Source organism: Erpetoichthys calabaricus, chromosome 12 (genome assembly GCF_900747795.2).
Source record: "Erpetoichthys calabaricus chromosome 12, fErpCal1.3, whole genome shotgun sequence".
Classification (NCBI taxonomy): domain Eukaryota; kingdom Metazoa; phylum Chordata; class Cladistia; order Polypteriformes; family Polypteridae; genus Erpetoichthys; species Erpetoichthys calabaricus.
Window position 1 is genome coordinate 124,844,266 of NC_041405.2, and position 23,222 is coordinate 124,867,487.

The 23,222-nt window shown below is 38.3% G+C and overlaps 1 protein-coding gene across 1 annotated transcript in view; it reads left to right on the top strand.

Annotated features, from left to right (window-relative positions):
- The window catches only part of gabra3 (gamma-aminobutyric acid type A receptor subunit alpha3), a 534,464-nt gene that overhangs the window by 203,675 nt on the left and 307,567 nt on the right, over positions 1–23,222 (top strand). The window contains exon 4 of the mRNA XM_028816097.2: positions 17,158–17,225. Coding sequence (XP_028671930.1) covers positions 17,158–17,225 — 68 coding nt within the window. The remainder of the gene's footprint in view (positions 1–17,157; positions 17,226–23,222) is intronic.

Here is a 23,222-nt window from a genome sequence, read left to right on the forward strand (position 1 = left end):
TTGCTGTATATCAACCCTTTGTCTCGTGATATTTCACTCACCTTTGAGCTTATTGACTACCTCCTAAGCGAACATGTGTGACACCACGATGAAACAGATTCATGGGAAAAAAAATAAAATTTTTCAGTGTAAGTTGATGTTATGGTGATTATTGCCTAGTAGTCTACAGCAGGTTTTCATCTCAACCAACTTTACTTTTAATTTGAATCCAAGCTTACTTGAACAAGCTGTTATTTCCCAGTCTCTCTGTTAGTTTAATTTTTAAGATTTTCATGATTTTTATTAATATTTTCTTGGCCACGGAACTTTTATTTAATAATGAAAACTCTAATGGGTCTAATACCCAGTAGCTATATATAGCCTTTTACCATTTTGTGTTGTTTGTCCCGTGGTCTGTTCTAGAAAGCAGGATTAGTGTGAAATCCCATTCAATTAGGATGTTATTAATGGCAATCAGGCTAATTCCATTCTAGAAAACCTGGATATAGCCAAACCTGCATTTCTGGAATTGATTAAGCCAGAATTACATGATTTGTGAGGCCAAAGATGCAGATAACTTGCTAAACCTGCGTTTTGTAGCAGGCTGGGGATTTGCCTGTTCCAGAAAGAACGATTTGAACAAAATCCAGCTGAATTAGTAAAGCAACCAATGCTGTGAAACAAATAGTAGGTTTATTGTAAAGTAATAACACTTTGAGATCATAATTAAGATCAGAGCATCCAATCATAGGCCAAACATGTCCTGTCAGAAATGCTGATCTCAGCTGCACTATTTCATAAGCAGAAAAAGCAGACAAAATGTTAAAAACATCATGACCCTTCTTGAATGAACAAACAACGCAGAAGCACAATTTTTTCACCAAATTCTGCCTAGAAAAACATAATCAGACTCCAATTTGATCAGACATTTTGGCATGCTCAGAGAGGTGTCTGCATAAACATTACCATTTTATATCTGAGACTTTAACATATCTGAGCAAACATGTGACATGTTCAGTGTCACACATCGTGGCTTTTAGCTGACATCCATGCAAACAATGGACATTTTCCATCTTTTTAAAATTTTTTTCTCATAAAGGGCAGATTTATGCCTTTACGATGCCACACTCATCGTAAAAACGATCGCAAAAGTGCAGCCAACTTTGAAGAGATGTCTGCTGACACACATACACACACACACACACACGTGACCTGTCTTCCCGAGACAGAAATAAATAACCACCATCAAAGAGGAATCCTACAGAGTTGCAGGTAGAGCAATCAAATTTAAACAACTGCAGCACTATTGAGCAATAATAACTGAACAACTAAGCATTTCACTACATATTGGACTGCATGTATAATTTCAATGTAACAAATAAAACTTCAGTTGATTTAATAAGAAACTCACTGGTGAAGCAATCTGTCCGCCCTCAGCCCTTCTGTGTAGTCCTTGACCATTTAAAGAGACGCCTCTGAAGACTCTCCTCTTCATCTGATACCTCCACCAAATATGCTTATTAATGCAGTTTCAATTCAGGGTTCTGTAATGGAATAAGGCAACAATATTACTTTCACATTTTATTGTAGTTTATTTCTCTGATGGCTTTTACAAATGAAGCACAAGTATGTACAGTATATTAAATACTCAATACAAATATCCATGTGTCCTATTATTCATTCTTAAAATAATACGAGATGCCACACATATAATTACTACATAGATGTGAAAGCCAAATGTACAGGATCTCACGTTTGAACAGGGTAACCATTTAAAGAGTGGACACCTGGAGTCTTCTGTTGCAGATTTGTAATTGAAAGTAATTAACCTTTGTTATCTTTTGTGAGACAATTACCCCACAATACAGGGTTCAAAGCAGGCAGCATAACGTTCAACATCTTTGACAGTAACAACTAGAACAACTCAATGTATGCTGAACACATCACGAGTCATACACTTTTTTGACGATATTAAAATTGAAAAAGAAGAATACAATGGTTATTGGAAGGCACATAACATTTCAAGTTAGAGTAATATCATCAGGGTACATTTTGCACACTACAACAATTTACCACACAAAGTTCACATGGATTTTACTCTTTAACTGTTTTACGTATTCATTGTGTCAGTGATATTCCTCTACATCATCTCCATTGGTGGCTGGTGAAAAAAATTTGGGCAGGGGGTGCAGCTTTTGGTGGGACAAACTGAAGCAGCACTTATCTATTATATAGTGCCTTTCACATCTATCTATCTATCTATCTATCTATCTATCTATCTATCTATCTATCTATCTATCTATCTATCTATCTATCTATCTATCTATCTATCTATCTATCTGTCTAGTCATTCCACATGCTCTCGTGGTCCTTATCATAGTGTCAATGCACAACTTAACCTGTCCATTACCAGACCCATAGGATAAATGCAGGCTGAAATGTATTACAGTAAACCCTCTTTTATCACGGTTAATCCGTTCCAGACTCTACCGCGATAAATGAATTTCCGTGAAGTAGGATACTTTATTTATAAATCGAATATTTTCACAGTTAGTACATAGAAAACCTGTTTACTGCCTTCTAAATACATTTTTTAACATTATTAGACCCCTCTAGACATGAAATAACACCCTTTAGTCAAAAGTTTAAACTGTGCTCCATGACAAGACAGATGACAGTTCCATCTCACAATTAAAAGAATGCAAACATATCTTCCTCTTCAAAGGAGTGCGCATCAGGAGCAGAGAATGTCAAAGAGAGAGAGACAGAGAGAGAGAAAAGCAAACAATCAAAAATCAATATGTGCTGTTCAGGCTTTCAAGTATGCGAAGCACCGCGTGAGAAGCATATCATATATCATTGAGGAGTTTTATTTAATACATAATACGTGCTCTGATTGGGTAGCTTCTCAGCCATCTGCCAATAGCATCCCTTGTATGAAATCAACTAGGCAAACCAACTGAGGAAGCATGTACCATAAATTAAAAGACCCATTGTCCGCAGAAATCCGCGAACCAGCAAAAAATCTGTGATATATATTTAGATATGCTTACATTTAAAATCCGCGATGGAGTGAAGCCGCAAAAGTCGAAGTGCGATATAGTGAGGGATCACTGTATACCCTTTCCACCATGCTGCCTATGTGATGTCAGCTTTCTCATTTCTACTGTGCTCCAAAACTTCAGTCCATGACATCCACAGTCCCCTTATTCTTCCCATACCTTTCCCTATAGATGTGGAAAGGAACAGGTGCACCTGCCACCCAAATTTTTCACTACACCCATCTCTAAATTGCCAAATCCCCTGCAACTTGCCCAGTTCTCCATTCTGCCAAAACCCACACCATATTGTCCCCACCACCTTCGTAATCTTCCAGTATCGTGGACTTCCATCTGTCCTACAACATATCCATAGTATAAATCCAATCCAAATTTTATTCTGCCTCTGTTAATACAGTGTCCAGTCCTTAGCCATTTCCAATCACTAGACCTATCATTTGCCACAACCACAGAGACATTCCCACCCTAATTTTATTCTACACTTGCTGACAGTCTGCCCAATCCTGTGTAAGTTTGCCAGGATTTGGAAAAAACGTCTTTGTAAAACTTCTTGCATCACCCCAGTCCCAAAGGTATCACGTCCTAGTGAGCTGAATGATTTCCAGCCTGTTGCTCTGACGTCACATGTGATGAAGACCATGGAGCGGCTGCTGCTTCACCACCTGAGGCCATAGGTTCACCACGCCCTCGACCCTCTGCAGTTCGCATACCAGGAGAAGGTAGGAGCGGAGGATGCCATCATCTATATGCTACACCGATCCCTCTCCCACTTGGATAGAGGCAATAGTGCAGTATGAATTATGTTTCTGGACTTCTCTAGCGCCTTCAACACCATCCAACCTATACCTGGTGGCATGGATCGTGGACTATCTTACAGACAGACCTCAGTATATGCGTCTCGGAAACTGCAGGTCTGACATTGTGGTCAGCAACACAGGAGCGCCGCAGGGAACTGTACTTTCTCCGGTCCTGTTCGGCCTATATACATCAGACTTCCAATACAACTTGGAGTCCTGCCACATGCAAAAGTTCGCTGACGACACTGCTATCATGGGCTGCATCAGGAGTGGGCAGGAGGAGGAGTATAGGAACCTTATCAAGGACTTTATTAAATGATGTGACTCAAACCACCTACAACTGAACACCAGCAAAACCAAGGAGCTGGTGGTGGATTTTAGGAGGACCAGGGCCCTCATGGACCTCGTAATCATCAGAGGTGACTGTGTGCAGAGGGTGAAGACCTATAAATACCTGGGAGTGCAGCTGGATGATAAATTGGACTGGACTGCTAATACTGATGCTCTGTGCAAGGGAGGACAGAGCCGACTATACTTCCTTAGAAGGCTGGCGTCTTTCAACATCTGCAATAAGATGCTGCAGATGTTCTATCAGACGGTTGTGGCGAGTGCCCTCTTCTATGCAGTGGTGTGCTGGGGAGACAGCATAAAGAAGAGGGACGCCTCACGCCTGGACAACCTGGTGAGGAAGGCAGGCTCTATTGTAGGCACAGAGCTGGACAGTTTGATATCCATAGCAGAGCGACGGGCACTGAGCAGGCTCCTGTCAATCATGGAGAATCCACTGCATCCACTGAACAGTATCATCTCCAGACAGAGGAGCAGCTTCAGTGACAGACTGCTGTCACCGACCTGCTCCACTGACAGACTGAGGAGATTGTTCCTCCCCTACACTATGCGACTCTTCAGTTCCACCCGGGGCATAAACGTTAACATTATACAAAGTTACTGTTTGTTATACCTGCATTTTTATCACTCTTTAATTTAATATTGTTTTTTATCAGTATGCTGCTGCTGGAGTATGTGAATTTCCCCTTGGGATTAATAAAGTATCTATCTATCTATCTATCTATCTATCTATCTATCTATCTATCTATCTATCTATCTATCTATCTATCTATCTATCTATCTATCTATCTATCTATCTATCTATCTATCTATCTATCTATCTATCTAGGCTTACCTCACCTGGGCACAAATTCACATTGTAAGATCCGCAGACCCCGCTTAAAACATAACTTACTCCCCAACCTGTCTTATACCTACACAACAAGTTCAACCTAAATCTTATTATGCCTTTACGATCAGGATTCCTATATTTCCTTGAACATAAATGTTGCCTGCCTTTCCTTCAGGCTTGAAAAGAATTGAGTCACTTCACTAAACCTGAGAAAAAAATGCACCGCGTACTATTGTTTATAGCAGTATTTGCACACTTTTTTTTCTGTAGTGGTCAACTTTTTTATAACCAAGGTCATCCCCAGGCACACCTCTACCTTACTAACCACAAACACATCTCATCTATTATTCTGGACAGGATATGTCAATTTTGGTCACCTCTTTGTTGTGTCTTCTAATGTCAAATACTGTAGCCTTTGTCTAGCAGTTCAGCAGTACTAAGCATGACAAAACAATTTAGCCTCATGTATTCTCTAGATGACTGTGGCTACTTTCATGCCGCTTGTATTTCTCAGAAAGATGTTTTAGATCTGGTACCCTCGTAGTTGTCCACAACACTTAGGTACCAACACTTTGAAACACCAACAGGGAAAGCACAAAAAGGCATTACTTATATCACACAAGTTAGCCAACTCATGGCCCTTGTCATAAGAAGAACTGAAAAAGTCAGTGTGTAAGCTCATCCTCAATCACTTGTCTGCTGCTGAATTCTTAAGTCAGGTCTCTCTGGTCCAAGCTCCTTTATCTTCTTTTTTTTCTTCAAGTGAACAATTTATGAAAGGGTATTTCATTAAAGAACTAACCGAATTTTCTTTGATTTCTGAAGTTCCGCTTGGAGTTGCCATCTCTTAAGTAATTTTCACTTATCTGTAGTTACAACAGTAACAACAACATTTATTTATATAGCACATTTTTATACAAACAATTTAGCTCAAAATGCTTTACAAGATGAAATAAAAAGAAAGTTGATATAAAGCATAAACAAACAAGATTAGGCAATAATATTATATGCATGTAACAAAGAAAAAGGTGAGGTCAGAATGCCAGGAGGACAGAAAAAAAGTAAGTTAGGCTGGAGAAAAAAACAAAATCTGCAGGGGTTACAAGTGCAAAACACTGCCCAGCCACAACTAGGCATTCTACCTAACACAGATGTTCTAAATCAGTCTTAATGGTTTACAGGCTTCGCATGGAAGAATTTCATGATGATGGTCATGTGGACATCTGGGACTCCCGCCATTCAATCCATAAACGCAGGGGGCAGCATGGTACCTTGGTCAGGTGGTGGTGGCGCAGATCTGCACCACAGAAGAATCAAGAAAAACAGCAGAGAATAGTACAGATTAGTACAGAATTACAGAACCCACAGGGAAATGATAATTCAGTGCTCTTGTAGACCAATAGTTAAAGGCTGGTATGAACCGTGAACCAATGATGTCAACATAACATAGCATGTCCAATCATGTTAGAGTAAAAAAAAAAATAATAATAATTATTTGTTGTCAATAAATGTGGGAGTGTCCGGGGCTCAGAGAGCTGCATCCCTGGAAAAATCTGAAAGCAACCCATTATACCTGCTGTCAAAAGATCAAGGACTTACATAGACATTCATCACTCTGGTGTCCTTCACTCCAGAAATATAGGTATTCACACAGAAATTAAACAAATACAAGACAGAACCAGTTTTTAATGGATGTTGACATGCGCTAGCACAAAACAAAATTTTTCATGATAATTTCGTATTACCTAATTAATTTAAGTATAGGTTTTGAAATATTTGGGCAGAGTGTGTCATTCCAGTGCCTTGTATTACAAACCACTACTGATCATCACTGATCATCTCCTTTTCTCCCGATCACCAATCATCTCCCTTTCCTTGGCTGTTGCTGCTATGTTTCTACTCTTTTAGTAGATGTGCCAATAATCTTCATGCACTGCCACCAGTACCTCTTGCTCTGCAGGCATGAAGGTTGTTCCCTCTGTTTCTCAGACTTGTAGTCCATGGTTAATAAGTTCATAAGGTCTTGGAAATTTCGCCAACAATGTGCATTAATCCAGATCAACCTATCTAGAATTGCCTGAGCCGACTGAAATCTGGTGTTCTAAATCTGGTTAATCTGCTGTTGTGAAATCATGCTAAAGAAAGCCGGAATTCATTTTGAGATTGACGGTTATCTAATTTCTCTTTCTGGAACAGACCTCTGGTGTTTACTTTATCTATTGTCAGTTGTCATTATAAGATGGGAGATAAAAAGGTGAATTGATAGGAAAATAGCAACAGAGAGATAAGCGCTATGGCAAAAATCGCATATGTGTAAAAATGTATTATAAATGTAAATCTCACACTATTGTGCTTTTTGAATGCAGACTAAGAGAAGAAAATAAAAGACTAGCCAATTAAACAATGAGATCATCCAACCATCCATCCATTTCCCAACCCGCTGAATCCGAACACAGGGTCACGGGGGTCTGCTGGAGCCAATCCCAGCCAACACAGGGCACAAGGCAGGGAACCAATCCTGGGCAGGGTGCCAACCCACCGCAGGACACACACAAACACACCCACACACCAAGCACACACTAGGGCCAATTTAGAATCACCAATCCACCTAACCTGCATGTCTTTGGACTGTGGGAGGAAACCGGAGCGCCCGGAGGACAATGAGATCAATTTAAGGTAAAATGACTGACTGATTGTGAAACAGGTTGGGATGAAAACCTGTAGTCTGAGTGATCCTCCAGGACTGAACTTGGGAATCGCTGGTCTACCGAACAGAGACAGCAATTCACATCTGGGAATCAACATTCAATAATGTCAGTAAGAGCGCTTGGAGACACCTTTTCAAAGTGATACCATAGCAGGCTGAAAGGTTGCTGCAGAGATAAACAGTCAGCAAGGTGAAGCGCACAGCTAGTCTCCTATTAAAATGACAGAATCCCAGAAAAATGTTTATCCTTTCTATAAAGAAATGGATACAATGATTTGCAATAAGCGCACAATCTGTATTTGTGAATCAATACTTGATAATCCTGTTGCATTGGAAAGTTGATGTATTTGGTAAGTTTTAAGGTTTTTCTTTTCATGTGTAGGCCTCTGCTCCATGACTTCCATTTTAAAAGGCTAGGTTTATTTTTTAATTATAAAAAATGCTTCACTTGTGAACACAGTTTCATTTAGCAAATTAATATTTATCATGATTGTGATCAAATAGTTTCAGCTTATACCAAAATTATCCTTTAAGAAGAGCCTTTCTTGATTTGTTCTTGACAAACTGTTTTATCTATTCTAACAGTGGCTTTTTTGAGGTGTAGTTTCAAGTTTTTGATTCTGCCATTTTATAACTATAATGTTTTTATTTGATACATTCAATACTTTAAATATGAGTAGGAGATGTAGTTTAATTTCAAATATGTCCACAACTCTGAATTCAGTCAAGATCTATCTATAATGATTTTTCTAACTTCAAATTATCTGCCTTTCCTTCTAGTTTAGTGTCATTTACAAATATAACCATCTGGTTCATTACCTTTTTATTATAATTTGTATAAATGAAAAAGAGAAGGAGTCAGAGCTCAGGCTGGAGGTTGATAAAATACCAGGTAGGTGTTGTCAGACTTCATTGCATAGCATTATTCAGGAACCAGACTCTTCAATTTAGTGTGATTGCTAGAAAGTATGGCAATAGTTACAAGCCCTGGTTTGCGTGATTTACAACTGGATTTTGCTCTGATGGATGGGAGGGTTCCCAGGATGAAAAAGAGTCACTAGGAGGAAAGCTTTTCATGAACAAATAAATATTCAGAATGTTCCATCTTTTTATGTACTTTGGATTTGGTGCTTGACAAGGAACCATCTGCTGTCTCTGTACTCTTACTGGAAGAATTCCAAATTTCTGTGGGGAGTGATTGAGATATATAATAAAAATAATAATAATTCATTACATTTATATAGCGCTTTTCTCAGTACTCAAAGCGCTATCCACACAGGGAGGAACCGGGAAGCAAACCTACAATCTTCCACAGTCTCCTTACTGCAAAGCAGCAGCACTACCACTGCGCCACCTGTGAGGACATGATGGAGCATATGATGGAGCATGATTGGGGATCAACTTACCTGACCTGATTCAGAGCAGTGAATTACTATTGGATATCTGTGCTAGTCATAGAGTGTATATAACCAACCTCATGATTGAACACATTGTGTCATCTCATCTGAGGCCATATGTTCTGAGCATGCAGATAAAGAGATGGGTTGAGCAGTCAAGTTATCACCACTTGAAGGAGAAGTGACTTAAATAGATGGAGAACCCACTGCACTGCCCTCAAAAACCTAAATGGCTAGTGAGAATTTGCTAGAAAGAAGTAGTGGCTGCCTGTGTTCTAAATGTTTTCATTACCCACCTCCAGAAGTTTATCTCCTGAATGAATATTGGGGGAGGTTTGTTACATAGAGTCTGAAAGGATCTTGGTAGTGCTGTGACTAGAGGATTGTTGTTGCCTGTCTTTGCATCAATCAGCAGACCCATTGGTGGGGACCAGTAGCTCAGGACAGGAATGCTTGAGCACTGATCCCTATTTTAAAAAAGGTAGATAAGACAGTGTGTTACAACTACTGAGGGATGACAGCCTCTCTGGAAAGGTTTATACATGGGTACTGGAACAGAGACTCCATTTGTGTTCATGTGCATTATAAATTGTGGACTGTGTCACAATGTTGGGGATGGAGCATAGAGATGAAGATGCCTAACGCTTTGATATCTTTTAGGAAGGGGAGATGGTGGGGGGCTGTCAAGGGGTGGGGTATAGTTATGTTCTTCCTCTAGGTTGTCTAAACTGTGCATAAACCCGCAGTAATCCTGGATTAACATTATCTTCCTTCAGAGCACGAGGTAATTGCAGAGATCATCCTTTACACAGAGAAGTATATGCCATGCCTGCTGGGTTCTGTTGTATATGTGGCTGATGGGAGGCAATCTACAATGTGATACTAGAGACTATTCCTAAAAACACAATATTTCATTACGTGATCCAGGATGCCCAATACCCAATAAGGCCTGTGCAAGAGGTTATTCCTAAATGATGTTTCCTAAAAGATATTTCTTCCTGTGTGATGTACCATGGGCAATGTCTATATCTACACAGATTTCTGGCATGAATAAATATCCAGAGGGGAAAGACCCTTAAGATAGCCATCCACTCCAACATTAGGTGAAAAGCAAGAATCAAACCTGGAAGGAGCAGTAGCTCATCACAAGGCACAATTATGCACATGCCCACACTCCATCATATGGACTGAAATTAGAGTCAGAAGTAAGTCAAACACATAGCTTTGTGGGAGGAAAATGTTAAGGATTTAAACACAGTGGGCAGGCTGGGCTTTGATACCAGGACCCTGGAACTGTTAGGCAGCAGTGCTAACCACTTTGCCGCTATGCTGCTCAAAAAACAATAATCCTAAGTAAAATATTTCCTGGTTATTGTTTGGAATTTGCACGTTCTCCCTGGCTTTCCCTGGGTCAACTAGACTCTGTCCCTTGCTCTCACATTCTCAAAGATGTGCATGCTAGGCTAGTTGGCAAATTATTCACTGGTGGGTGTGAATATATAGGGCATGTGAGTGGGATTTGCAATGAGCATCACTTGGGTAAAGCAGGTTTGAGAATGTTTATTTAAAATAAAAACAAAATAAGCACTTAAGCTTGGACAATAAGAGAATGGATGATTGCTGTTTTCCTCTTGATGAGGAGAAAGAATTCCATTATAACAGAAGAACCTAGCAGTGTTGAATTTTTATTGCTATTGGCATCATTACACAAACATGATCTTAGCATATTGCCTTGCATATCAAATTCATTTAGAGCTAAAGCATGACTGTAGAGTAAACAAAAATTTATTTACATTGATGTTATAATTAAACTAAGTTTTTATTATTGTATGAACAATGAGCAGATGGACAACAGTATGCCACAGCTCAGCTTGCATGAAAATACATGAACAGTAACATAGGAGGCTTCTAGGGAGCCATTCCTGTGTTTGTAATAGAGCCTTTTCCAATCAAATATTATTAACCTAACATTATACATTATATGAAGATGGCTTTTCATAGATAAAATTTGATCTAAAGAGAGTGCAATTAATTTACTAATTAGAGAGCAATGCTCTGCTGAATAACCCAACACACCGGCAGCGTATTAATTTTTTCTAAATTTCAAGTGGCAAATGATTGATTGATTGCACAGGAGATGTGTAGAGCAATCCACCCATTTGCAAATGTATTTTTTCCTTTTTCAAAACTTTCCACTTTTATTCTGAATTAGTTTTGTATCTAATGTTTTTTTTTACTTATTTCTAAGATAAATGGAAAGAATATTTAAAAAGAGGGCTTTCATTCAAGTTGCACAAGTATGCACCTTGCTCAGTATACCTACACATCACAACATAACATTGTTAGGTTTTCTAAATCCAATACAGCGATGTAAAGGGGCTAGAACTTGTTCGCACAACATTAGACCCATATCAATGCAAAGTCACCCATCCATGTTCATACTCAGCCAATTTAGAATTGTCAGTTAATATAACCTGTCTTTGGGATGGAGGAGGAAAACCTGAGTGTCCAAAAAACATTAATGGAGACACACAGAGAAATGTACTAATCCACCCAGACAGAGACAATGATTCAAACTGAGGATCTGAGAAGCAGCAATTCTCACTGCTATGCCAGAATATCCCTCATGCCTTTGGAGTTCAAAATTAATTTTAGAACTAATCAGCATGCCTTTGGTACCCTGAATGAACAATTGCTTTACACACATATAGTAAACATTTTCTAAACTGTTAAATCCTCAGTAAAGGTATCTCAGTCCTATGAGAGGCTAGAAGGCACAGGAGAAACTGTTGATGTGGTAGCAGCAATATGGTGATGTTGAATTTTATCAGATTAACTGCATAGTTAAATACTGCTACCAATGTTCCAAACTAAATGAAAATCAGATGGGTTGGGGAGAAGCATTCAAGTTTGAATTTATTGTGTGATCGCAATACAAAGAGACTGATACCACGACTCCTATGGACTTGGTGACATTAGTATGCTGTAGCGCTGCCACATAAAAATAATGTTTTCTGCTGTCGATCGCGTGTTGTGGGGAACATTCTTACAGCTAGAGACTGACAGCGGTGCCCCAGAGGTGGAACTTCTGGTTTTACTGTTTTTTCGGGGAGTCATTTGCATAAAGCGCGCCGTTTTAAAGAGTGAAAGAAGGAGGAGGAAAAGGGTGAAAGAAGAGCATCGGATAATTAAAATACAGATCATCTACTGCACTGGCCATGTAAAAAGCCTAGGAGCTCCTACCATCCTGTCAGAAGGTGGAAGGTCTTCTTTGGATTTGGGAATCGAACGTTCTGCTGTTTCCTACGGACTCTGGTGAGCTATTTCAAAACGACTTACTATATTTTATCATGCCGCAAGATTGACTGTATGTCTTTCATGACGAAGAGGGGAGTGTGCTTATAGTCTGCAATTTTCAGGACTCCTCGTCTGCTTGCCGGCAGTTGCGGGGCAGAACTGTGGACAATCTGTGGAGCTATTTATCATCTCTGGAAGGGGAACTGAGGGAATGAATATTGTTGTTGTGTATATACAGTATATGTATATGTGTGTGGAACTGCAATATAAGGGTTACTTCAGGGTGGCGGGATGCATGTGTAAGGGATTGTATTTCTTTTTGTTGTTTATTTGATGTAATGTAAGTATAGATATTGACTATAGTTTTTGTGGGCTATAAATGTATTGGTATTAAGGAACTGTTTTGAGTAAAATAAAGGGTATACGGGAAAATTTATCGGGGTGTGATATTGGCCTATCCTTTTATCATCTGCCGTCACCTAGGACAGATTAGTGGTAGCAATCGTCTCAGGTTAGCGCTCGAGACAAATTGTTACAATGCTAGGTCAGACAATGAAGCAAATCCAACAGCAGAGGAGGAAAAAAACAGCAAAAGGAAACATAATAGCAGATAATATTTAAAAAAACAAGTTTGGTATGGTAGCTAAAACAGTGGTCTTCAAAGTATAAGATTGATTGATCTGTACCTACTAGTGCTAGAGAATGTTAGTTTTAAAACTATGTTACTTATTACTTACAAAAAAAGTAATTACATATGTTATATAGTTAGCATTTGTTACTAAATCCAAAGTCCATTTATGTACTGATCAGAAATGTAGCCAAATTTGATAGTTTTCTTGTGGTTTATAAATATTTTTAGTCTTCAGGAGCTATAAAGTAATTAACTTTCATCCACTTTTTCCCTCCACAAACCGAGATCCCATAGATTGGCAATATGCGCACTGATCACACTGTTTCAGCTTACCAATAGTAAATAATTGGATTACAACTAAACTGACTCTTTATTTATAAGTTTCTGTTACTGGACTGCACACACAACACTCTTTTCTGCTTGGCTGTGAGATTTGAGTTGTACAAAGGACCGGCCTACATTTGCTCCTTGCCTTACACCCAGTTCTGCTGCGGTAATCTTTGTGACCCCAAAGTGGAGCAATTAAATTCAGCCCTCGACACATGCACAGCTGAATGTACACTTAGAACTATTGTTCAGTTCTTTTCACTTAATTACACGGTAGGCACGTGCTTAAGTTCTTCCTAACTAACTAACACCAGATAGCAGACGCATGTACAGTATGTCAGGAATAGACTTCAGTAGTAACACTGTAACACATATGTTGTTTCTTTTAAGTAACACAGGTATTATTACTTCTTTAAAATTACTTTTAACGTGTTACACCCAACACTAGTTGCTATCAGTCTTAAAAATAAAGGGGCCAAAGTGTTTTTTAGAACAATGCCATAGGGGAACCATTTTTGGTTTCCAAAAGATCCATCCACATGAAGGTTCCAGAAAGAACCTTAGTTTATATAGATCTGTAACAAGATCCATACAGTAAATACTGTAACTATGACCAGATGGCAACAGATTTGGGAAATCTCATTGGGTCATAATTTCAAAAGGACTGTTGCTGCATACAATAACACAGAATAACTCTGGGTTTTCTTAATCTGCTAGTGTCCTGCTCGATACCCTACCATACATTAGAGATTTCACTTTTTTTTACATATTGGGAAGTTTTTCAAATCACAAAGAACTAGCCTCGTGTGCAATGAACGCTACCCAGAATTAAATGGATGTAGTCAAGCAAAAATTCAACAAGGAACCGGACATCCCTGTAAAGTCCCATTAAAACAACAGTATTTTCAAGAGTGTACCTCTACTTAATTGTCGACCCTGAGCAAATCATTTAGCCTGATAACCTGTATTTCAAGTGGAAGAATTATCTTTTAGCGCATGTTACATATTCTGATATTATAAGTTGCCTTGGATAAAGTCATCAGGCAGATATAAAAAAATATTGAATTTAGATAGGCTTCATCTTCCCCGCAACCCTGCTCTGAATAAATGGGTTTAGAAGTTAGATGGATGGATGCATAAATGACTATGAGTGACGGCTGATTGACTTTATGTCCAGAGGGTAAAAGCTGTCCCTGTACCTAGTGGTGCAGCTGCTAGTGGTCCTAAACCCTTTGCCAGAATGAGGGAGAACAGTGACCATGAAGGAAGGCTATGTTCTTTGATAATACTTTTTTTCATTTCATGCCATGCTGTATGTTCTAAACAGAAGGGAGTCTTGTGCATATTAAATAAGGTTTTGTGAAGACTGTCATTTGTTTCATTTCACTAAATATTACAAAATGTCTTTCCTCATAAACAACTTGAAAGAATTTCAGTATTTAGTTGAATTGGCTAGATTTGTTCTGGCAATGATTTTGAGGATTATGAAAACAACTAAATTATCAACCCAAGTAATATTTTATGTTTAGACCTTAAGGAATTACATTTTTTTAGCTTGTTGGAAAGATGTGTCATTCAGTCCAAGGATGTACCTAGTTGCTCTTATTTGGGCTGATCCCCATGCCACTCTACCTTTTTCTGCAGGATGTTGACCAAATTCTATATAGAACGGTACTCTGAATCATTTAGTCTTTATTCTATTATAGACTTTGTACAGAAACCTGCCCTTCATTTTCTTTGGCTTTTACTATACAGAGTAACAATTTGTACAGTATTTTAATTCCTTCTACACATTACCTAGAAGTGCACAAGGCTGTATCAATATAAACAGCTAATCCCCATGGCATTTTCAGTGTTTATTAGCTAACAGTTGCTTTTTTCATTTTTCGATTTTCTCCCCTCATAGCTGATCTATTATTTGAAAACAATGAAGTCAACTGTGAAGTTCTGCATTTAATGAATGCCCTACTTCTGCCGTTTGTTGTGACTGTAAAATGTTAGGTATCTTGGGGATAGCCAGACCTCCTGGAATACAGGATTATGCTGCAGATAACTCGTCTCTCTCTCTCTTCACCATCATGAAGCACAGCACTTCAATACATCCATCCATTTTCTCCACTTGCTTTTCCCATTTCAGGGTCATATAGATCTGACACAAAACAGGAAACAACTTCTGATGTGACATGACTCCATCACAGGACACGGTCACGTACACATTCACACTCTCCCCCTCACTGGGTCAATTTAAAGTCATCAGTCAACCTTTCATGTATGTCTTTCAGATGTAAGAGGAAAACAGAATACCAGGGGAAGGCACATACCAACACAAGCAATATATGAAATAATATAGTTATTGCATTGGGCAATATATATTTCTATTGTGATTAAACCAAAGCATTGTTTAATCACAAATCTATTTTTAAAAGAGGTCAATGCATGTCTCCTGGAAAAGCCAATGAGGTAGCAATATTTTTTCCCCCAGATGCATGATTTTCAGTTCAATACGCTTCCCTATTTTCAACTGAATATGTATTAAATATCACATAGTTAACAGCTACTGTGGCTACAGTATAATAATAATTAGTGTTTTAATGAATACACCACATGTTTATATTTTGAATAATATACAGTATGTTTGGATGTGTATGTATTGTGACCTTTGGAGGAGTGATCATAATCCAATCCCAACCCAGAATAACATCAATAAAGAAAAATAAATGTGATGGTAGGTGCAATGGAAGCAGTAATAGAACATATCATGACAAACTAACAAAATCTACTCATTTTTTAGGCCTGACTAGCACAAATGAACAACTGTTCTCAACCTCTATAGTGACTGTTCCGCTTTCCAACTCTAAGAAGCAAACAATGATTTCCTACCCAAATCCTTCATCTCTTCCTCAAACATCTTTGACCTTTCCTCTTTCTGACAGATGAGCCATTGTTATCCACACGTCTCCCAAATCCCAGACTCACTAGATTTATAATCACTGGCTTCTTGTAAGACTATTCCTAAGAGTATTTCCTGAGTCACTTTTGGTGCCAAAATATTCCCAGCTCTATCAAACTCTTGGAATTGTCTTCCAACTACCTGACCTGGGTCCAGGACCACTACTGGCCCCATCCAAAGTACTTCTGGGCCAGACGCAGCTCTATTAAAATCTTAGAATTAGCTTCCTGGTACTCTGCCTGCATCCAAGGTCATTTCTGGTCCCATCCGAAGTACTTCTGAGCTAGAATTGTCTCTATTAAAGTCTTGGGATTGTCTTCCTAGAGCTCCACCGTCTTCCCATCAGCCTCTTGGTCCATGTATAATGAAAACGCTAGGCCACCTTGAAGAAACCTTATCATAGGGTACTGTCTCCTAATGTCCCAGTTATTATTTTTTTTGCTGGAATAGTGGGCGGCATGGTGGCACAGTGGTAGCGCAGCCTTCCCTGTGTGGAGCTTGCATGTTCTCCCTTTGTCTGCCTTGGTTTCTCCGAGTTTCCTCCCACTGTCCAAAGACATGCATGTTAGGTGACGTGGAGGGTTTGTTCCTGCTTTGCACCCTTTTTTCGGCCTTGATAGGCTTAATACCCCCAACAAAAAAAGAAAACCATAAAGACACTGGTCTGGATTAAGTGGGTTGGAAAAAAGTAAAAGAATAGGTTATTCATTCTGTCCTCTTTAGGCATCCTTACCTGGGTAGGATAATTTTGGTGTCCCTTCTGGGATGGTGTTGATAACCAATACCTTGCATATACAATATGTATACATATTATTTTTTCCTTTTTTCCACAGAAAGTGTAACAAAGGTTGCCACTGATATCTATGTAACCAGCTTTGGACCTGTTTCAGACACAGACATGGTAAGTGTATTTTATGCCTTTTTGTAAAACTCAATCCTGATAAGCTGGAGAAATGTGCTTGGTGTGAATATGACGTTGTATTATTTTAAGAGGAATCTTGCTGTACTGTGCCTAGTATATAGATGTACAACTTGTTCTATAAATCCTTATTCTTCTTGTAGGTTTCCTTCAGGACAACCATACAAGTTAGCCATTTTAGTCTACGGATTATATTGCAAAGAGCATTGTATACTAAAATAACAAATAAGAAATAATGAAAGACAATGTGTGAATGTTTTTCTAATAGCATGTTTATTTAAATTAAATATGAAAGTGCATTAGAGCAGTAGATTAAAGGTGTGCAGCCTCTAAATGAAATATTTTCAAATCACCTGAAATTCAGTTGAGTATCCTATAATTTGTCTGGCAATGTTCTGCAGTTTTTACAGGATGCTAAAATATATTCCTGTCTGTGTCATCTCTAACAATGTGTTTTGGAGATATGGAGCATCAATCGTAGAAAAATTCATTTGCTGCTTTTGAGCCGTAAACCACTCTGCACATCGGAGTCTGGGCTATAGGTTAATGGATTCACTTAACCATATTTTAATGATGCTGCCATGTTCCAAAAGGGCGATGCTTTGTGATTTCAAGTATAATGTTTGGATGGGACAGGTCATAGATGTTATATACCAAGCGTTGTTCTTTTATTTTTGGCTGCTTGGCCTTTGGTATTTCCCTGGGAGGGCATCAGTTCCCTGCAATTCCCAGCATTTGAAGTACAGTTCAGGTGCACTTGAATGCATCAGTGCCGTGACTAGAAAGTAAGTAGAATCTTCTAAGCAGTCATATTTTAAAGAAAGTACAAAATAAGAACAACATTTATTTCAATAGCACATTTGCATACACAGGAGTTATAATAGTTGAAGGTGTTTTATAAAATGTCAAAGAAATAGTTGCAAGAAAAGCAAAACAAATTAAATTAGGAAAGAATAATGACAAATAAAAAATAAACCAATACAGGCTTACATAAATTAGACATAAGTAAGAGAAATGTCTTTATATAATTTATAATGATTTGCTTATGGCAGCAGACTCTGGACAAACCAGCATATTAATTCTGTTAGACCTCAGTGCAGCATTTGACACTGTCAGACATGACATCCTACTGTACAGAATGGAGAACATGCTGGGTATCTCTGGCACTGCCCTCCAGTGCTTCAAGTCCTATCTGACTGATAGGCAAGAGTTTGTTAGTCTTGGCAACAGCAGATCCAGCACAGCGCCGATCACACAAGGAGTCCCTCAAGGCTCTGTCCTCGGTCCTCTGCTTTTCTGTATTTACATGCTTCCCCTTGGCCATATTATCCGTAGCTATGGACTGGGTTATCATTTTTATGCAGATTATACTCAAATCTACTTCAATGTTAAAAGTGGAACTTCATCAGAGCTTTCTCAGCTCACAACCTACCTTAGTGAAATTAAAACCTGGATGGAGCAGAACTCTTTAAAATTAAATTGCAATAAAACTGAACTCCTGCAAATTGGGACTAAAATGCAACTTAATAAAATGAGCTCCTTCCCAGTCTATCTTGGCGGTGATCTCATCAGACCTGCCTCTACTGTAAAAAATTTTGGTGTCATTTTTGATTCCTCCCTCTTATTCCGCCCACATAAATCACATTAAGAAACTTTCTTACTTTCACCTCCGTAACATATCCTGTGTTCGCTCCTTCCTCTCTTTCTCTAATGCTGAGAAACTTGTCCATGCTTTTATCACATCCCTCATCGATTATTGTAATTCCCTACTGGCAGGTGCCCCTTCTAATCTTATATCACAGCTGCAGCTTATTCAAAACTCAGCTGCAAGAGTCCTTACTCGAACCAGCAGCAGCGAGCACATCACACCCATCCTGCTCCGTCTTCACTGGCTCCCTGTGTCTTACAGAATCGAATATAAAATCCTACTAATAACCTACAAAGCCTTAAATAACCTTCTCCATCACTATGTGCCTGTCCGCCCACTAAGGTCCTCTGATTCTGGCAATCTTGTTGTGCCCCTCACTAATCTACACTCCATGGGTGACAGGGCCTTCAGCTGTATAGCACCCAGACTCTGGAATGACCTACCAAAATTAATCAGGTCAGATGACTCCATGAATTGTTTTAAAAAACAACTCAAAACTCATCTGTTCAGGAAGGCTTTTAGCTCTACTTGACTTTATTACCCTTCTCTCAGTTTACTTCTCTGTCAAGATGCTCATGTAACCTGTGTGTGTGTGCTAGACCACCAATGATGTTGTCTGTTTTTTTTTCAGAATTCACTATCTTAATTTTCTTTATTTATTTATCTGGTTTATACAATGCTATATACTGTATACACTGCCGTTCTTTATTATATTCTGTAAGTGCTTTGAGCATGGGAAAGGCGCTACATAAATAAAATGTATTATTATTATTATTATTATATAGAGTATCATGCAGTGGGTCTCGTGGACAGCTGTGGGACTTGCCTTCATTTGCGCATCACAGTGGTGTAAAACAAGGGTCAAACAAATCTTCTCTCACAGAGTAAGACTGGCAATGATAAATTAACATTTAGATTTAATTTTAAAATTTGTGATTTTGCTGTGCAACTTGTAGTGAAAACATGATCTGCGATGTTATTAAGGTGCTGGGGAAACCTCTAACAGAGCCAGTTGAAGAAGACAGCGATAAAAGTGGTATTAGTTCAACCAAAGAAATAAACTCAAATTAGCATGAAAGACAAAGCATTAACATATCACTACAAAAGTTTGAGCAGCCTAAATGGATTGAAAAGAATATAGAGATGGATGTGAAAATGAAATTTTTTTTAGTTTATTTTGTTATTTATTATGTAGAATTTGTTTTTAAAGTTCTTTGATCATGTCGATGCATTTTGACATCTAGCTGTGCTGCACTTCTAAGACAGGCTGCATAGATCTCTGCATTAACATTTGCAGTGCACCATCTATTGGAATGTATTTTGTAATGCATGTAGTACTAAAGTACATTGCATTTTTCATTCCTACAGATGGCGCATCACAAACATTTGTAGCAATAAAATGCATCACTACACATGTTTTTAATGCACTATTTGTTGGAATGACAAATGTAATGCATATGTCTCCATTATATGGCATTTGGTATGGAATTCATTAAAGCAGTGTTAATGTTTTGGTACACCATCTGTGGGAAAGACAGAGACCTAGCAACCAGACAGACACACAGACACTTATCCTTTTATCAAGGTGGAAGTGTTATTTCATTCCCGTTACATTTTTTTTTTTTTTATGTGACATAATGAGATGCGTCATATCAATTATGTCACAGGATGTGTCTCTTTAAATATGGTGGCAGTTCCATTGCACATTATCCCATGGTGGATAATGTCTCAAATCTTGCGATAGTTAGCTTCTGTAACAAGTGAGCACTAGTGTCCAGCTTTGTGTTCAGTTTATTGATGTTCCTTCTGCCTTCCATGTCTGATTCTCATTTTGCCCTTGTGGTTTGGTTGCCTTATGATTTGATATTTTCTACTCTGACCTGGTTTTCCCTTCACTATGCTTCATGCCTCATTATCGTTTTCTGGTTATCTACATTTCTCGCATCAATCCTTGAACACCTCGAAGTTATACAGTTTCCAAGCTAAGACATGAGCTCACTTAGCTTTTGAAGAATGCAAGGCAAATAACCTTAAACAGAAGCAATGAGGTACTAAAAAAGAAAAGTAGAAAACAAGAGAGATCAGGCAAAAATCTGTCACCACAATGCAATAATGAATCTAATGGAGGCAAATCACACATAAACAAAGTAGCAAAAATAGTACAATCATTATTTAGAGAGATTCAAGGTGCCTTGTGTACATGTGTGTACATTTGCAGTATTTCTGAAGATGAACACCCTTTTGTCGTCAAAACAAACAAAAAAATATACAGAATGGCTTTATAGTACTATCTGCACCTGAAGCTATGAAACTTGAAAATGTGAAGAATATTATAAATTAAACTTAAATACTGGCTAACCTGAGGGAAACTACTGTAGCCTGAGCATAGTGCTTAACATGCCCGTAAGGGGTTCCTCTCTGCCCATCCTCTGTATATCTAGTAAACGACTCGTATCCTGAAGACCAGGACTAGATTTCCTTAATCTTTGACATGCACTACCTTAACATCTTAATTTAAGCATTCCAATACTAAAATTTGATGAATATGGCTAAGTTTGTTCTTGTCAGATTTGTTATTTATTCTGGATTGTTGTGGAATAAATTACTGTTGTCCTTAGGCTGTAAGTTTGTATTGATGTTTTATTCATATGTCTTTGTGATATTGTTATGGGAATAAAGTATTTACCTTTTACTTTTCTGAAAAAATTGGGTTAAATGCAAAGTGTATCATTATTAGATACTAGGTATGGAACCTGTCAAAGACAGATAATGGGAAATATTTTTACATTTTTCTATGTCAGGCCCTACATGTAATTTCAGTGCAATTTGCTTTGTTTTGTTGTTGCGGGTCCGAACCACTCTTCACAGGTCCTTTCTCCTTCATGCTCGTTCTCGTAAAGCCCACTTCTCAGACTCTGTCATTATTTTCGAGGTGACCTCCAGTCCGGTTTTAAACTGTCCGTCTTTGAAGGAGACTCTCTCAGTGTGTGCCTTTACTCCTCCACATACGTCTTTTATTTGCATTTCTTCTTTTTATTTTCGCTTCACCAAATCCAAAGTGACCAGTCACACCAAAGCCAAACTGTCCAATCAGATTGCTCTGTGGGACTGGACATGCAGATGCTAATGCTTTATTTTACAGTAGATAGATTGTGTAGAGAAATCTTCTGGACCATTATTTAAAAACGTAAAACAATGGCTGAAATGTGCCATGTGAGCATATATGCAAATTAAAGCCTTACTGAAATGTTTGAAATCCAGATCTAAATGTGAAACCAAGGCTAAAAACGAATTTTTATTATTAGTCAAGGGCTTGTGTTACTATCATGAGGGATGAGGGGCCATACATATTTATCAAATTGGTTACAGAAAACTTGGGTTGTCTCTTATATTTGGGCAAAGCTGCATAGTTTTTCAACACAGTAAGATGAGATCCAATGTGATGAGACTGAGGACATTGAAAGCACTGCAGCCAATATGGCCACAAAGATATTAGTTTTGTGGAATGTGCAAGGATCTTAAATATTTGTTAGGGGTAGAGGTTCGTATTCTGGCATATTTGGAAAACGTCTTTATCCCAGGCGTCTTTTAAGATTTATTTTTACTTCCATGTAAATGGAGTTTGGTGATAGGTTTAAAACTTCACTATTCAGTTAAGAGCAGTTTCTGATTCAATGATATTCAAAATGTCAGACAGAGTTGATTTTAGCTTGGTGTCCATATGTTTGTCTGTCGAAAACCTAGGCACAATGATAACTTCCAAAAAGCTTGACCTATCTTTTTTCAACCAAATTGCATCATGTCTGTCTTGTTTCAGGCTCCAAGGCTGTTGTTTTTGGTCCAATCTGGGCCAGTACTTATTTCCATATCCTTCAAAAATGGTTTAGTCACACACACACACACACTCACACCACCAAAGAAATTTAAAATTGAAGATAGCTGACATACTGGGTGATAAGGAGAAAGAAATGAACACATGCCTAGATCTGTAAAGGCTGACGTGCACAGAGACATTCAGCCACCGCTCTACCAATCTGTCTATCTAAGCAGCTTGTTTACTTCATTTGACCCAAAGTGTTTAATTTCAAGTTAAATATTTTAGTTGTTCACTTCATTCAAATTTCCTGGTCGTTTTGTGTACATAGTAAATGTAGGTTAATGTACTTTATTGTATATTACAGCACAGTGCAATTGATTGCATTATACTGCACACTCTTCCATTGAGTGATTTCCTGTGGTATCACTGAAACCGTGGCAGCTGGTGGTCTTTCAAACAGGGGAATCACATTTTTGACCTACATCATAAAATGAGTCAATTATTGCATCATGTT